A 17879-nucleotide genomic window follows, 5' to 3' on the forward strand; every position below is an offset into this window, starting at 1 on the left:
TCATTTAAAGAAGAAGTGTAAAGCGTACTTGTTTTGGAGTATTTTTGGAGTATGCTTACCTTTGGACACAGCCGGGCCAATTGCTTGGCATTTGCATGGTATTTATGCTACGCCGAGCTCCATGTTTTAATAAAAAAAATCAATAAAAGCAAATAAAGTTTTCCAAAAGTTGAACTACTCCTTTAAGGCGTTCTCACCAACTCAATAACAAAACCTGAACCTGGTTGTTTACCAGCAACACAGAAAGTGATCACAGCCGTTTATGTGTCACACATTTTCATTTATTCATATCTTTGTTCCCAGTGGAAAATATTTTATGACAACGTCTAACAACATGGAACTACACACTGACTGCACAATATGTGAGAAAACAAACTACAGGAGATGAATGTGGTGTTTTTTACGGCCGTGGTCTTCTGTATAAAAAGAAGTTCTTATATTAAAAAAAGAAAAAGAAGATATTCTCACCATGCATTTTTTTCAAACACATTACGCCACCAACAAAGACAAATGGATCTATAAACAATATTGACATAATACATTCTGATTGAAAGTTTAACAAAAGAAAGCAATGGGAATTCATCAAATTCTGCTCTAATCAACGACGAGTTCATTTCTCGCGATGCCCCATCGTGAACATGTTCAAGCCTGGTTTTCTATGTGGATGTTATTTTAAAGTCTATTTTTGATCATACTTTACTGAGATGAATGTGGTGAAAATCATTTTATTCTATAACCTACGATTTTTTTTTAAGGCAGAAGATAGTTTAGTTAAAATACACGGTTGTATTTCAGTAAAAACACGTTGCCTCTTTTTTCATCTTTAAAACACAACAGGGTTTAAACCCAGTGTGGTTGTGCAACATCTCAAAGTCCCTCGACACATTCTCATCTGCCTGTATGGTTCATCCAATTCAAGGCACACGGGAAAGTCATTGAAGAGTGCCGTCACTGTGTCCAGAGGGGACTTAAACACGAACGCGGCGTACACGTAGACTCCACCAGAACCAGAACATCTCCCAAGAAAGCAACAGCAGTCTGTGCCTCCGTGTGCTGCTGCCCGTGGCTTCATCTGTGTTTGTATTTGCGTTTGGTTTGGTCCTCTTCAGTGGATACTCATGCAGCTTCCATCCAGGTGGAAACTGCACAGGCAGGGAGAAAAGAATACGTCAAAAAATGGATTGAAAAAACTAAGATTGAGTGACTGAACTTTGTGGAAATATCACCAGGGAATGGAAATGGAAATGGGATGCAACAGGACTTCCGCTTTAAGGAGTGAATGCAATGTTTTGTCTTTTTTCAACACATGCAAGCAGCTAAAACGTTGGACGTCTGTCTCAACTACGCATTCGAGTTTCGTTGTTTCAGTTGTTTTGTCGGTCAGCTGCAAAATCACAAAATGTTTTGAGTGAAATAACTCATCGGCGGATCACAAAATAAAAATTGTGAATATTTGATTTGAAAAAGCTACGCGGGAGTGACACACACACACACACACACGAATGAAGAGGATGGGTGTCAAAATGGAGATGAGTGGCAACGCGACGTGTTCGGCCTCACCCTTAGGTGCTAGAGCGGTTGTCTGATGGTTCGTCTGTACTAGCGGCCCGAGGGCCAACCACCGCAACTGACTCAGATTGTTTGGGCATTATGTCAGAGACTTTGTTTTCAGGAGGAGATCTGCGTACATAAGCAATGGTCAAGTAATTGAGTCAAGAGAAGAAAGGAGGTTAAGAGTTTTCGGGGTCCAGGTGGTTCGGTTTTTCAGGTCGCACAAGATAAAAGATTAAAAAAAAAACCTCTTAGCAGAGAATAAAGGTTATAATCCAGAGGCAGCCATTACAGGAAACATGTCATCAATGGCGGGGGGGATTAAATCATCAATCAGCATTCCAATCCTAGAGCGTCTGTGAGTGACTCACTTCCACCTGCCTCCGCGGCTCAGAGGGATGATTTAGTGAACTGCAGCACTCACCTGGTGTGTGAGGGACTGCGGCTGCAGGGGGAGGCAGGCAGCGCTGCGGGGTGCGTGCACTGAGGCGCGTCGGGCGCCTCGTACTCGCTCAGGCCCACCGCCAGCTGGTTGCGCCAGTTTCCGGCGCTCTCCGCCGAGGACACTGCCAACAGGACAAATGGTTTTCTTTGAAAACGCTCCAAAGTGGAGATTAGCGTCACTACGGCAAAACAGACAGGTGCACTTCACATGATGGCAATGTGTTTTTTACGGTGTGGTTCCTTTAATTTAATTGCCAAATTCCAAAAATAATATTAGCCAGCAATAGTCCTTATTGAACTAATCTTTTTAAAATGTTTGTCAATATTGAAATGAGTAAGTAGAAGAGTACCTGGTTTAGGAAATTGTGCTAAAACTTAAAAAGTAAAAAGTGTTTTTTAATTTATAGCAGACATGATGTGTTTTTTAAATCCAGATGTTTTGAGTGTTTGGGATTATGTTTAGATGTGCAGTAAGTCAACCACCAAGCTGCTGTGTGTCACCGTAATAGTAATATATTAGAGGCACAAAACGTCCTCTTCTACTCTTCTAAGCTTCAGGTAACAGGAAACTATCCTCTGAATCCCTCTAAGATAAAACAGTGGATTAGCGCAGTGTTTTTGTCTGTTATTTAACTCTATTTTAATCAAAGTTGCTCTCTTCCTAAACTAAATATCTTTCCTACTGCTCGTTGATCTCACCTGAGGAGAAGGACGTAGTTCTGCTGGAGTGGCTGAACGCCGCGGGCATGGTCTGGTAGCCCAGACTGAGCTGAGAGCCGCCGTCGAAGTCGTACAACCCCTTGGCACCGTCCCTGTGGCCCCTGCTCCGTTGGTACCAGCCCTTCAGATGCTCCGCCACCAGGGCCTTCTGCATGTTCTTGGCCAGCAGCTCGTTCCTGGGCCCCTCCCTGTTCCGCTGCGGCCTCATAGTCGCGTAGGGGTTCTGGGAGAGACTGTCTGCCCGCTCGCTGCTGTAATTCCTGAATCTGTCGTGCCCGTGATACCCGTTCATTTGGTAGGACGGGTTGACGTTGTAGTGGCCTTCTACGTCGTTCTCGTACCCGTAGGCACCGTTGGCGTAGGGCTCCATGTCCGGGCAGGGGTAGCCGGCGACGTAGTAGGCACTGGGCGTGTAGTGTGCTGAGTTCTCGCATGAATAACTGCAACCGGAATGGTGCTGGACCAAGTTGGGCATGCTGCCGGTATTCCCGTACACCTCCACCTTCCTGTGGAGGCGGTGCATGGTGGAGGTCCGGGAATCCAGCGTCCCGTAGTGGGAGTGGGCCGCCCCGCAGTAGTCCAGGCTGGACTGGCTGGTGTAAGAGGAGCAGTCCTCCAGCACCTCTGTGCTGTTGCTGCGGTGGGCCGGCGACAGGACGAAGACGGGCTTCTCCGAGTCGGCGTCCTTCCTCGGCCGAGGCTGCGCCTCCAGACTTCCGCTGCGGTGCCTGAAGCCATGAGGAGACCCCTCCGACCTGGAGAAGAGGGGCACAACTAAACTGTGAACCCGCCTTCTAAGAATGCCGAGGACGTGGGATGATCCGATCGGATCAGAGTGGGGGTTATGGTCGAGGAAGGCACGTGGTTGGTTGGTTCATGCGGCGGATCTCACCTGAGCTGACTGCTGCTGTAGGCATTGCGGGTCATAACCGGGGTGGGAGGCATGCTGCGTGGATCTCTGGGAGGTCTGGGGAGGGTTTTATAGGGACTACTGTGGGTGGAGGAGACCTCTCTCGGGCTGTGGCAATAAGGGGAAGCGTCCTGGCCTTCAAAGGCTAATCTAAAAGGGTGTGGAGAGGATGAAGGAAAAATAGGGGTGAGAGGAATGGAAAGGAATGAGCATGCATGACCGCCAAATTATTACATCATGTCTTCATTCCGTGAAGAGCTTTCTAAATCGAATCAAAAGATGTGAAACAATGGACACCTCACAACTAGATGGATGAAGGAGTCGTGTTTTCAAACCTGCTGTGGTTCTTGTTCTGGTGATTTTCCCTCGGAGGTCCTTGTCTCTCCGCATCGTATTCTGCTCCCAGCGATCGCATCGGACTCAGCTGAGGGGAGCCTTGGACCGACCGTGACCGCGGCCTCTGACTGACCCCGTCTGAGTCATCTAAACGCAAAGGGCAACACACATAGGGGAACAAAAAAAAATATGACGCTTGCCCTTTCAAAAGATGTCATGATGATTCACGTCAGTTGAATTGAATGCGCTGACTCACCATCATCCAGCGGGAGACTAGACAAAGAGCTGCAGTCTGAACGGACGAGCTCATCTGGACAGGAGAGAAGAAGAACTCGGTTTGCTGCCGGGATAAAATCAAACGACAGCCCAGTGACAGAGATGAACATGCTTCATACCGGCAATGATCACCGAGGCCCGCTGTGTGGGTTTTTTCCCCTTCTTGATGCGGTACTGGTTCATCTCGTCCTCTATCTGCTGGAGTTTCTGCATGGCGTCCAAACAGTTCCGCCTCCTCTTCTTCTTGACAGTTTTGCACAGCTCTGGCTCATTGGCCAGCTTCTTAGCCGCCTCCACAATCTTTTTTTGCAGGGCAAATCTGCTCTCCAGGTTTCTCAAGAAGGGATCCTGCGGCAAAAACACGATTAGCACCATCCGCAGAAAGAACAATAAGTATGACTCTTCTGGACATATTTGATATTATCTTGTTAATCTAGAAGTGTTTTCCCATAATCTCATTCGGTAATATACCCGTAAGCACATTGTGAATCAAAAATAGCCTTGTGGATTTGTTGGCAACTATCTTCAGCTGCAGATTGGTGCCAGTTTTTTCCATTGGATCTTTATTTTTTTTAACTTTGTAGTTTAAGATAAACATTCCCCAGCTTTAACAGTTCAACATCAAGGATTTTGTTTTAGTGGCTTTTGGAAAACAAAAGAATAAGATACATCAGGTCTAGAATATACTAGTAGATACAAGTAGAGGGATAGGTTGAGATCTTTTTGTCACAAATCACAAAAAAGAACAACACGTGAACTTTAAAGTGTGCCATAGAAGAGTTGAATGCAGACCTCGTTGTAGGGGAAGAGGTCATCCAACTTGAAAGTAGTGCCAACGCGCCGTCTGACTTGTGGCGGTCTTTCGCCTGAGGAGAGGGGATACTCTTTCGGCAGCTTGCCAGTGAGCTCCTGAAAACACAAAACCAAAAGTCCTCTAAACACTTTGAGCTGCACAAACAATCCATCTTAATAATAGGAGTTACCGCTGACTCAATGGTTAGAGAAAAAAAAAAATACAATGCAGACATAGTACCAGTCCACAGGAGGTGTAATTACAAATATTTTCTCACCGCCTCTCTCAAGCAAATCTTCTTCAGTTCTTTTGTTTTCTTGGCCAAAATATCTTGGATCTCCATCTCTTTTCTTCTCAGTTCAGACAGTTTCTCTTTCTTCTGTTCTTCACTTATTTCAGAGTCGGCAGAACCTGTTCAAGAAAAAAAAATGTCACTGTTCGTGCCAACGTAAGCATGCGTCTAAAAATGGCAGAGTGTGAGCTGGCTCCGCAGCGTGTCTTTTTCCTTCCTGGCACGGTCAGAGAAATCTGTGAGCGTCAATGGGATCTCAAAATGAAAACTCGAGATTGCCGAAACCGACCCAACCACAACCAACCTGTGGACACCAGACTCCCGTTGCTGGCCGTTATGAAGTTATTCTTCAGGCCTGCGTCTCCCAATCGGTTTATTTTTGCTCCTCCGTGCTCCGTGAGGTCCATGGCGATTTCTTCCACACTTTTTGCCGTTCCTAATTTAGTCTAAAACAATACGGAAGAAAGAATGGACGCCCAACGATCAGTGGGTGTTATCAAAGTGTTACAAACGCTGTAGTTTGGAGTGACACTTACTTTGGTCTGCTTTCTGTCCAAGTAGAACTGGTGCTGGCTAATGGCCATGACCCAAATGGTTTTGATCAAAGAGTGGCTGGCATACCACGTGTGGATGAGTAGGCCAGTCTGGCCAAAGGTTCTTTTGGTTACTGCTCGCCTTTAAAAAATAATAATAATAGATCATTGCTCTGGATTAACTTAATCACACTTTAAATAGAAAACACAATCTTGGGATCAATGCTTTGGAGACTGTGAGCAGAAGAAAAACGGACACCAAACAAATCGACTTATGTCAAGTGTACAAAGGAAAGTCTCTTGCTTCTCACCTGTGTGGATCGTTAACTTCTACAGCAAATTTCTTCTCCCGAAAGTACAGGTTTTCCAGCTGCTTCCACTGATAAAGCTGTTGACATGAGGGAGATAGATATTCTGTTATCCACAGACAGATGAGAAATGAAATTGATGTCAAATGTGTCCATTTGTTCCTTGAGTGCATATTCATTTCCAAAGAAACATCCGTAATGATGCTGCCATGACTGACATCACCAGTAGAAAAGAAGAAAAAAACATTAGAGTAGAGCAGTTGTTAACCTGTCATTACCAAAAGCCAGACAGGAACATGAACTGTCATTAGAGTCTGGGCCGCCAGATCTGCAACGATGCAGCTGTTTAGAAGGCTTAGAGGCCACCAGGGGACATTACGCAAAGACTCATCGCAACACTTTCCACCGCCGTCCTCCTGTCACCCAGGTTACTCACTGACCACAGCCAGGTACGAGCGGCCTATTTGGGTCAGTGAATCACCGCTGGTGTCTGGACAAGATGCGGATAAGACCGCTTTCTATCACAATGCTGGTACGTTCTTAACACAGCAATTGTTCACCCCGTTTTCTCAACGTCAAAAAAATAGACGATTTCATGGATTGATTGCCGTCTGATATCTAAGATTGACGTGCCATAATAAAAGCCCAGTCTACTTGCACCTCTACGTCCAACCAGACAAAGAAGCCCAGTGTCGGGTCTTACCGGTGAACTCGATCTCCACGGGTCCTCCACTCCGCTTAGTAAATCCTCCCTGACTTTGCTCTCAAAACAAACAGATACTTTCCTCCGGCTCCTGTCAGCTCCCGACTTGTCTCCTCAGGTATTCTCAGAACATGCGTTTTTTTTTTAACGCCCCAAATCCAGCCCCCTTTAGCTTTGACATCAGCAGCCCACCCCCTCTCCACTCCGGCAGCACACCGCTGCCTGAACACGGCCGGGCCGCTTGCACAAGTTTTTGGAACGCAGAGAAGGATTGCACCACGTCGAGCCATTTATCAGGGAAAAAAAACAGTAAAGTCTCTCTTTACATGGCAAATGTAAAATGGTAGATGCATGCCGCCCCCCCCCCCCCCCCCAATTAAATCACACAGCACAATGGCACTTATGAAAGAAGAAAAACAGGTTTGTTTCATATGCACATAATGATTGTCGCTAAACACCAGCCTCGAGCCTGAGATTCTGCTCCACTTTGACATGTCTGGCCCAGTCTGCAGCAGCAGCTGAAGCCCAGCCTTTTGTTGGGAGTAGGACAGATGATGCACGAGCGTGAGTCGGGGTGAATCACTGCGCTATGTGCAACACCAGCAACCCTCACCCCTGTGCCGTCATGTTCGCAGGCGGATTAGTGAAGCGGAGGGACAGCAGCGGCCATTTTAGACCAGCGAGTGGGTTTTACCTTGCGAGGTTTTAATTTATCCTGCAGGTCGTACTGGCCGATGCCCTTGTAGCTGATGCCGAGCCACCACGGGATCCCTTGTTTATCCTGTGAGGCCAGAACACAGCTGGGTGGTTGAGTCGGTTTCGGGCACAACAGCATTTTCTCCATCAATCACAGCAGAAGACCCACCTTCACTTCATAATAATGCACGCCGTACGTGGGCAGAGATTCCACCAACGTCAAATACCTAGAACGAGAGGAGGATTTTTATTAAAAAACCGCGCCGCTCATTTTGTTACATTCTGCGTTTGGTTTACCTTTAGAAATGTGAAAAGATTGAAAGAAATGTGCCCCTTGGTCCAGTGAATCAGTGTGATTCACTGCAACTGAGGAGAAGCTATTGATTTCTTTTAGCAGATGAGAAAGGGAGTGCCAGAGAGAGACGGAGGGAGGCGAGGCTGACGGAGGTGAGAGGAAGATGAATGCACTTAAAGAGTAATAGCATTCATCGGCTAATCACAAGTGTTGAACCGTTTACTTCAATACTTACTGCACAATAGCCTGTCCTCGAGTGACTCCTTTCAGCTTTTTATAGTGTTCGATCACTCGATCCTCGCTGCGATGTCAAAGAAAGAAAAAAATACCTTTTGTATGCTGTAAACCGAACGGCACCTGATCAAAACCATTCTGTGTACATGTTCTTTACCTGCATTTAAAAAACATAATAAAATGGTCAAATACTTTTTATATTTTTGAGGCCTTTGTGTCAGCAGTGTCTCAGGAAAAGCTTTCCTTTAAGCGTACCAGTATGCAAGTGATGGGTGTTCCTTGAGCACTTTGGTGGGAAGCGTTGGCAGTTTCTTCAAGTCGGCTCTAGTGTTTTCATCACTGATAGAGAAACGACAAACAGTTTTAGAAGTGGACAATCTCCACTTGACTGCACTTCTTGGATGTTTCTATTACTCTTTTTATCAGTTGTAAGTAATGGTCGTCTTTAAGTACTTTCACGTTTCAAATGTTCCGCAACTTTATGCTTTTACTGTACAACATTTGAAAAGAAAAGTGGGCACTTTGCCTTAAGTGAATTCTTCTGACACCAGGGGTTAGTTTATTTTTTCTAGTGCTCAGAGTAACTGCAATCTCAAACAGCTGTACTAAAAGGCCCGTTCGGCAGAAGGTCTACTAGGAGCATTTTGTTGAAAATAAGGTCATTTTCATTCAGATTGTAAACTACAAAAGTTACTTAAATGCCCCTAAAGAAACACACACATAAAAGAAACACATGGCCTCAGTGTCCAGACTGATGGTCACAGCCCCGGCAGGCATCGTTAAAAAAAAAAGAAGAGAGAATCCACTCATGTGAACAAAGACGTCAGTGTTCCTAAACCGTCTTACTTCATCAGCTGGTCAAAAGCCAGGTGGCGACCTGCACAAAAGCCCTGCAGTATTCCCCGTGTGCGGCATCACGAGGAAGAAGACAGTTGCTCTCTGAGGTGTCTCCGCTCCGCAACACCTGGCTTCTATCAGCACCGTGAGACTCATTAGCTGCACGGTGCCAGCTTCACGCCAGGTCCTCGGTAGACCTTGTGACCTACTGAGAGAGCCTTCACCGTCAACGTAGCGGTGCTGCCGTTAAATACCTCGAACCCAGCCAATGAAATGCACTCACCTCGTGTAGTCGCCCTTCGCCGCCTGGTGATTAAAAAAGATATTAAAACATGTTATCAGATTACACACTTTGAAGGGATTTGAGAGGCGGTGGTTCACGTGTTGTGTGTGAGCGGATTAGAAGGACCAACCTGCAGAGCGTTGGCAGCTAATTTGAAGACATTCTCGCTTTCCACTTCTATGAACCCCTGAGAGACACAAAAAGATCAATATAAGAGACAAAAAAAAGATCAATATGAGAAATAAATGAGCACTATGTAGAAGAGGTGGAGCAAGCTATTTGCCCCCCCCCCCCCCCCTCCCCTCCACACACACCCCAATAACCTCTGGATGTACCCTTGTCTTTAGTCTTTAGTTAAGTTTTTACATTCCAGCAAGCAGAGCGAGAAGAAATGATCCCTGAGGCTATTGTCTGTTGAGCTGCAAGCGGTCCAGAGACAGTGAATCATCGGGGGGGAGGGGGGTTGCGGGGGGGTGAGGAGAACAAAAACAACCACAGCCGGATCATTTTCCATGAAAAGACACTTACGTTGTGGACAGCAGACTTTGCATTCAGAAAGAATAACTCCACCGTGATGATGTCCTTGAGCTGTGTTATGTTTTCAACATAAAACCTGCGGAAAGGGGGGGGGGGGGGGGTGAAAAGAGCAGACAAACACACCATCATTTTAAGGTTAAACAGCAATCAGGACAGGAGACAGAGACATTTTGTCCACTGCTAACAACTATGTATCCTAGTTTTTACCTGACCAGGAAGTTTAGGGCCACGGGGCCGGACTTCTTCAAAAAGTCATGGTCCAGAACTCTGCGGTCCGTCTGCAACCACTTACGCTGACCACTGCAGAAGAAAGCATATTTCAAACACCCATGTGTGCACATCTGTCAAAATTCCAACCACTGAAAAAAAAAAAAGAGCTCAAGATGTACAATTTACTTACTGGTCATCGAAAAACGCGAGTCCAAAGAACTCCTTCTCTTTGAGGTTGAAGTGGGAGGAAACCAAGTCGAGGAGTTCGTAGGACAGCAGCTTCGGCTTTCGGGAGAAGGTTCGGATTTAGTCGTCAACGTCAGATTAGGCACATCGGGGGGGTAAACGTGTGTGTCGTGAAATTTCTGCTAACCGGTGTGGCAGATCCTAAAATAAATAATTGACTTCCCTCCCGACAAAGAGGCAGAGACAGAAAGATCAACTAAAGCGCAGGAGGGTAACAGGAGCGGTGTTGTGCTCCAGGACACGTTGGCCAAAGCCATTTGATGGATTATTTCTAACACTAACGTGGATCACAGCGGTCTTACCTGAACCAGCAGCTCCAGCTTCCTGTCGTCCAGCAGCTGCACCTGGCACAGTCTGCCCTCGCTCATCTGCAGGCAGAGGGAGGAGAGCACGTGCAGAGTTAGCGACGCCGACAACGAGCCGCTCATCGCCGCAATGATGTGTTTTGGTGATGTGTTTACATGCGCACACATAAGGCCCGGTAAGAAGAGACCCGTGACCCGGAAGTAGCTAAAGAGTTATAGAGATCCGTGCTGGAACAAAAAAAAAAAAAACATTGAAGTCGTTCACAATGCGACCATTGTTTCAAAGATTTGTTGCCATAGCAACCGAAGGACTTATAATACTACTTTCTACTGCACTACATTTCAGGAGGAAACATACTTTTACTCTCATTGACACTTTGTTGCATTGCAAGTTAAGATTTTTCACACAAAACATATGATTAGTACATGCAAGATGCATATCTACGACCCAACAATATACAAAGTAATTACAACTATTTTCACCTCCACCAGAAACAACGTTAAGAAGCTGTTCAGGCATCAATGTAACTATAATTGTAATCAATTAGCATTCACAAAATTTACCTTTAATACTTTAAGTAGTTTACATACAATTTTCTTTTTCTAACTAAAAGAGCTCAACAATGCTATATTATTTGCTATCAATATTTTCCCACATCTATTGAATCTATTTCCTACTCACACGGTAAAAATAAACCGTTGTTAGTTAGTGGTGATCTTTTTGGATCACAATGCCCTTCAAACAATGAATCTCATCACAGAATGAGCTTGACCCAATAAGACACACACAAACCGTCGAATGCCCGATAAATCAAACGCTGTAGCTGGTGGAAATGACAGATTGAGGTTGACCAGTTTCACAACAAGACCTCCTCGCAAACTGAAACAAATTCTGAAATGTGTTCCAGGCTGTTTAAAACAACCTTCTCCTCTGACAGAATGAGGCTGATCCCGACTCCTAACCGAGCAGCCGCTGTACCTGGTAAACCTCCCCGGGGAGGGTGCAGGTGTGGATGCATCCCTGACCGGACCTCATCCCCCCCCCCCCCGTTGGATCCAAACCATGAGGCCAAGCAGCAACGATTGGGACGACTGGGATCAACTTGCTCCGTCCAGGGTTCCCTGACTGAGCGGCGCTGAGGTAGCTGTGTGCACAGACGGCTCAGGCAGCGCAGCCAGTGAATGAGGAGGCCGGGTCAGAATCCCTGCCCATGGTCTAGGGCCCCACTTCTTAATGCGAACAGCAGAAAACAGGAGCGGCCTTTGTGGTCTGCTGAACTCACTGAGACATTGCAGATGCTTAATTTAACTTGTGTGCGGTTCTGTGGCTGAATAGATTTCAATCTGGATATCAGCTTTCTCTTGCTTCCTTTTTATGTACTTTAACAGAGCGATTTCATAAAAGAGCTGTAAGTGTTGGAAACACCTCAAAAAGGCTTAAGTTTACACCCACTCTATTCCTTTCCTCCCACTGCTGCTTCCTGAAGAGGACGGGAGACACCCGGACACTTCTTTGAAAAACACCATCTGTAAGGTTTTAACGAGCACTCCACAAGCCTCCGAACAACGCATGGCTCTAAATTAAAATTCACATTCAATGAATACAATTCATTTGGAGTGTGGCTGCTGGAGACGTTATTGCATTGATTACAGCTTTAGTTGCAACTACATCTCGGTGGGGGGTCACACACAACATGACTCTGGCCGGGCATGTTCAGTAAATATTTTGGCCACTAGATGGCGCAGGAATGAGCACTTTCCTAAGTGGAGAAGTTATTCATGTGGAGAAAATGGCCTCTTAAACAAGCATGCGCTGCTGAGGAATTCTCATCGGCAGTTATTAGCTCAGCAGACGAGAGTCCAATGCAGCTGGGAGGACTTGCACTTATGCAATATAGATGAAGTGAGTGTGAGGAAGAGCAGTGACTTTAGGGAATCTACACTATTAATCATCTGGAGCCACGATCTCCACAAGAGCCGCTATTTATATCCGAACCAGCCGGCCGAAGATCCCGGCTAACCGAGCGGTTTCTGTCACGGCCCAGATGTCATGAGTTTACGCTCACATATAAAAAAGAAAAGTAGACGATCCTCACACTGGACCAGCTTGAACTCCAAAAGCCACCTAAGTTCCTGATTCTTTTCCTCTTTTTTCTTTGCTGATCGATTAATCAACTTATCGTTGCAGCTTAAGTATTCCCTGGTCATCTCCTGATGTACTCACCAAAGCACAGCAGACAGCGCTGTTTAATCAACCAAACACAACCTATTCAGCCTGAATAAAAGGCCAGCCGTGGATCCTGTGGGGTTAAGACAAGCACTGAACCTCCGTGTAAAAAAAAAAAAAAAAAAAAAAAACAGATGAAAGAACTGTCAGTCTTTGTGTTTGTCTCTCCAGAGACGCTGCAGGGTGGCTGGCTCTAGTCTGCAGCCTGAGGTCGGCATGTAGACAACATGCAATGAGACGTAACCTGGTAAGATGTGCAAATATATGAGGCCCTGTGACGTGGAGCAAACCCATTCGAATCAGCGTTGTACTGAGCTCAAGAATCGTTCAATGAGGAAACAGGAGACGTTTTACCTGCTGAGTAACCGGGCTGTTTAATACGTTGCGCTGGTTAAATGTCATGTCCAGACTGCAGCCTGTCTTATCTCAGTTTCCTGTTTTCATGCATTATTGATGAAGGCTGATATCGCACACAGGTCATGTGCTATTTATGCTTACACGCTTTTGGAAGACACCGACTGCAATCCGACAGAGACAGAAATGGTCATGGCTTACAAACTATTTTGACTTTGATTTTTACACCATTTAAGTAATTATGGTGACCACATTGGCCTAATAGGACGAAAACAAGGAGCTAAAAATAAATCCTCAGTAGTCTGACAGAAAGCTTAATTAGCCGGAGCGTTGGGAATGTAAGAAACAATAAAATCCCCCAAAAACTGCTCAGAGCAGCGAGTACAGAATAGGACGCATTTCAGAGGCTGTGGGCTGAAGGATGAAGATTACCTGAAGCCCGATCTGATATCTCATCATGACTCATGCTGTCGGCGGTCAAAAGGCATCCGTGTGGCATCATCTCCCCCCCCAACAAGAACCTGCCTGGCTGTTTGTGATATCCGGGAAATATCACCAACAATGAGGCCCAGGATATTATGGGGAAACCGGGAAGAAACATCTTTTTCTTTTTTCTTTTGATATCACAACACCTTTGCGGTGCAAGGGCGGGTCGCAGCGGCGAGGAGTGATTCATGCGAATGATGTCATCGTGCAGTACAAGTTCAAAAGGACGTCTGCGGAAGCGGTAGGACATTGTGGTGAGTTTTGTCTTGGCCGTGCTTCAACTGCAAGAAGCAACAGCGCACGACTATATTTCATTAGAGGCCATGGTGACAGCAGTGGTCCAAACCGCTTCTATTACATCAGAATGCAATGCTACAAGTAGACAAAAGACAAAAAAGTACAAATAGCCTAGTTAGCTTGAGAAGGGCGGGGCGATGATGCCCCAATATGTCATTCCACATGTCGATAACAATATACAGTATATTACCATAAAGCGATCTCCCGCTAACACTATTGATAATAACACATTTGTAAATATGTCCAGGTTTACAATGCATGCCCTTGAAGTAATACTAATAATAGTAAGAAAGCGGTTTGATAGTATTGGGGTTTTACCATCAGCCAAAGTCTCATCAATTAAGATTTTCTTCAACAAGTTAGTATTTTCCTGAACAAAATGGACAAAGCAAATGGGTTTATCTTTGCCGTGACCCTTTGTCATCAAAAAGGGTCACGGCAAAGGAGTCTTTGTCATTCATGGGACTCCGTCTGTCACGTTGTTGTTATTCTCCGTGCAAAGTCTACACTTCAGTCGGAAGGTCGGCCTGCAAAAGTTTCCCAAATGAGATCAATGTGTTCATCATATGGGGAACAATATTCATTCATTCATTTGTTGGGGTGTCTTTTGGTAGATTTCCATAAATATGTCCCCCAATACAGGAAATGTGTTCTTTGGATGAGTCACTTTTAATGACTCAGCTATACCCCAAATTGTCCAACGCCAACCTCTCAGTGCAGAATTGCAGTGGCTTCCCAGCGATTCCCACTGGCACGAGAGTTTCATTAGAGCAAACCGCAGTGACTTTCTGAGGGACGGGGCACTGAGCGCCTGACGTGCATGGGTGGAGAAAATGACGGACATTACATGCATTGTCTTTACCTTGACTGAAACCTGTCCAGAGGCATCGTTACATGCATGTTAAAGCTGGATTAATCCATCTTGATTTTTACTAAAGCCGAACGTGTGTACCCTGGTCATTCGCTCGGCGCAAAGCGTTGGAAGGATGATTGCTCGCCTGTCCAAAAATAGACACCTTCCCCCTCTGTGTCTTTAGCACATTTCTCAGAAAGTCTCGGCGGGCTTTGAACGGTCGCCAACCGAGTGCTTAGACGTTTCGCCTCAGCTTCAAACACCTGCCTCTTTAGGGCTCTCAAACTGTGGGGACAACTGAGAAGACATGTTCAATTGCGTGCTGGGGTTTTGGTCCCGTTCAGAGTCAACCAACAAGCGTTGGTTTGGCGACCCTTTAAAATAGATCGAAATCTGGAATTGGTCCCCTGAATGTGGACGGGCGTGACAAACGGCACAGGACATCCGCTCCAACGAAGAGGAAGAGCAAGCAAAGTTTTACACTGCAGGTGTGTCACCATCACAACAGCTATTCCTGTTTACAATGCCTGATGCTTTAAACACACACACACAAACACGCCACTTCCTTCAACTCTGAGATAGCTCAGCAGGTCAGTGTCAATCTTTGCAGGGTTCATCCTTGTTTTTACCGCTGAAGTAAAAATAAATACCCAGAACAATACATTTTGAAGAAAACTGACTAGGTAGCAAGGAGGAGACCTTGGCCTACCTTAAAAAACGATAACAATGTAATAACTGACTATTAAATACTCGGCCCATATCAGCAGTTGTCAACATAGCGACAAATCACAAACACTTCTCAATAGAAATGGACTATGCACAAAAACCCTCCCATAAAAAGGAGGTGATGCCTTGGACTGGACTTGGACATTCACAAAGTCACACAGAAAATGCATTCTACAGCCTGCCTCGTGCTAGATCAAAAAGCCCTTTTCCATCAAATGATATCATCTTATATCCACAACAACCAGCGGTATTGTCCAGAGCATCTTCTGACGAGCCCACCTCAGGGCCAGTGGCCACTATGCAGGGAGAACAATGAATGTGCTACTATGAGCTCCCGTGTGTGCCTGGTTTCCACCTGAGCCCCCGTGACTGAAAACAGACGTGTCAAATAAACTAAAAAATAATAATAAGCTCACCCCCCCCCCCCTCCTTGTATCACCGCGGAACCACGCCAGGCCGCCGCGGAGAGCCAAACCCATGCCGGCACCCGGCTCACACGCGCCCGTCACCGGGTCTACTTTGTCTACTCCGCAGCCCCCGTTAAGGCGGGGTTCACTCCATCCTCTATCGCGTCACACACCGCCTTACCTTGGATCTCCTTTATGTCCCGCGCGGGTATCGCTGAGGTTCGGCTTCCCCGTGCATATTGATCGCCACTCGGCGTTCAGCGCTCTCCCACTGTCGCTTTTCCGCCAGGGAGGGAAGGGAGGGAGGGGGCGGGGGGGGGGCGCCGTGCAGCCGCTGTCCGCGTTCGTCCTGCGGCGCGGCACTGGAGCGCACACGCCGGCCTCGCGTTGAGCCACACACTCACCACGCCTTCACCCGCCGGCTATTATGTGAGCGAGCCCCGCGTCCCCCCCCCCCCCCCCCCTTGCTCCCCTCCCTCCCTGCGCCTCTTATCCAGCAGCTGCCGGTCGGCCTGAATCACTCTGAACCCTTTGTAACACACACACATTTATGTTGGATTTAATGCTTTTAATTTGTCTTATGACAGTGTTTAAGGCAAGACATTTGTTTATTCTGACCATATCCCACTAAGTGGATTCTGTGTTATCTTCAAAAATATGACAGTGTGCACATGGGGGGGGGGGGGCATGATGTCTACACTCATATTGTTATTAATATGTGATTTATTGAGCCCTTATTGTATCATGTAACGTCTGTTTATTGCTTACTTGGATTCTCATTAGTTATTTCCGTCACAGCAACTACTCAAATGATTATGTCCCTATTACACCCAACACAATGAAATGATATCAGCACCACACATTTGAAGGAGACCAAAACAATGAATTACATATGGTTATAACTTATTACCGCAAAATGCCATGTAATCATTTAGCGTATTACCTTGTTGGGGGGGGAAGGACAGTTCAAGAGGGACAGAGGACTACACTGCCCGATTACTCTTCATTAAGGTAACGAGGCTGGAACCAACATCAATGAATTAATATATTAGAGATTGATACCTGACTAAAAATGACGTAATGGTGTGAGAGTTTTGAAGTTGTTGTTTTCTTTCCCTTATATGATGTTTATGTGTAAATAGGACCACAGGGTGTTCCTGACAAGCTGGCAAACAGGTCTTTTCTGTTTGTTTTAGCCTTCTTGGATGCACTGTATTTGCACAAGGGCTTTTTTTTTTTTTGGCAATGAAACAGGATGTGAGTGTAAAAAAACATAAGCAACCTAATTTGACCAAGGTTTAACTGAAATCAACATTCAGCATTTTAAAATGTTCAATCTAATTCAATCTGAAACGTTAAAATATCTCTGCTGGCTTCATGTTGTGCAGACAGTGTATTCTGAGCAACTTGAAAATTCTGCCTTGTGACTGATATTTCATGATAAGGTTATTAGCTTAGCCTGCATGCATCTTTCACGTGTGCAAATCTTCACACAAAATACTGCTATTGAGACTATTGGTGTGTGTTTCACGTGTGATATTCATTTCAGCTCAGACGGTGCCTCTGAAATATTCATTACTGTCTTTATTCTTTACCCGGCCGAGCATTTTCCAAAGAAGCCGGCACGCCGGCCCTTGTACAAGTCCTCATTTCATTCTGTTGCACAGATAAATATTGAGATACCGTACAATTTACACTTAAACAGCATCCACCCGATACAATACCTGAATAATGTAAGAACTGTATTGCTACTGTAGGTCCTAACAGCCTATCAGTAGAGAGAGGCCTCCCTGCCCCCACCCCCTCCTGAACCACCCCCTTTGCCTGTAGATTTCTGACATCAGACATGAATAAGTATCTCATTAAGATCCCCCAAAACCATCTGCCCAGCGAGTCGCCTCCTCGAAGGGAAAATCTTCTCATAAACAAAAGAGAGGGATTCCCCTCATTAGTAATTTCATTATGTAATCAATGGCGACGTTTAACGTGTTCACGGAGCGCATCTAGCACCGTGTTTGCA

General features: G+C 45.8%; 1 protein-coding gene across 3 annotated transcripts; it reads right to left on the minus strand.

Moving 5' to 3' along the window:
- Positions 1–244: 244 nt before the first annotated feature.
- frmd4bb (FERM domain containing 4Bb) lies at positions 245–16266 on the minus strand. 3 transcript variants are annotated; one of them, XM_037478229.2, is made up of 24 exons: positions 16041–16266; positions 10507–10572; positions 10149–10243; positions 9956–10048; positions 9740–9824; positions 9342–9398; positions 9212–9234; positions 8347–8430; positions 8093–8158; positions 7732–7789; positions 7561–7647; positions 6167–6243; positions 5859–5997; positions 5627–5768; positions 5308–5441; positions 5030–5146; positions 4357–4585; positions 4218–4271; positions 3961–4108; positions 3608–3775; positions 2695–3470; positions 1976–2117; positions 1561–1680; positions 245–1142 (listed from the first exon to the last, which is right to left on the minus strand). In XM_037478229.2, the coding sequence occupies exons 2-23, from the start codon at positions 10570–10572 to the stop codon at positions 1563–1565; spliced, it is 2958 nt and encodes a 985-aa protein (XP_037334126.2). In that variant the 5' UTR covers positions 16041–16266; the 3' UTR covers positions 245–1142; positions 1561–1562. The 3 variants fall into 3 exon arrangements, with proteins under 3 accessions (XP_037334126.2, XP_037334128.2, XP_037334127.2); XM_037478231.2 differs by lacking the exon at positions 1561–1680; XM_037478230.2 differs by lacking the exon at positions 245–1142 and having other exon boundaries at positions 1150–1680.
- Positions 16267–17879: the final 1613 nt, after the last annotated feature.

Source organism: Pungitius pungitius, chromosome 1 (assembly GCF_949316345.1).
Source record: "Pungitius pungitius chromosome 1, fPunPun2.1, whole genome shotgun sequence".
Classification (NCBI taxonomy): Eukaryota; Metazoa; Chordata; class Actinopteri; order Perciformes; family Gasterosteidae; genus Pungitius; species Pungitius pungitius.

Coding starts and splice junctions, on each gene's coding strand:
- frmd4bb (XM_037478229.2), bottom strand. CDS start 10,572: ATGAGCGAGGGCAGACTGTGCCAGGTGCAGCTGCTGGACGACAGGAAG. Junction 9,825..9,955: donor GCCCTAAACTTCCTGGTCAG/GTAAAAACTAGG, acceptor CCCTTTCCGCAG/GTTTTATGTTGAAAACATAA. Junction 5,769..5,858: donor TGGACAGAAAGCAGACCAAA/GTAAGTGTCACT, acceptor GTATTGTTTTAG/ACTAAATTAGGAACGGCAAA.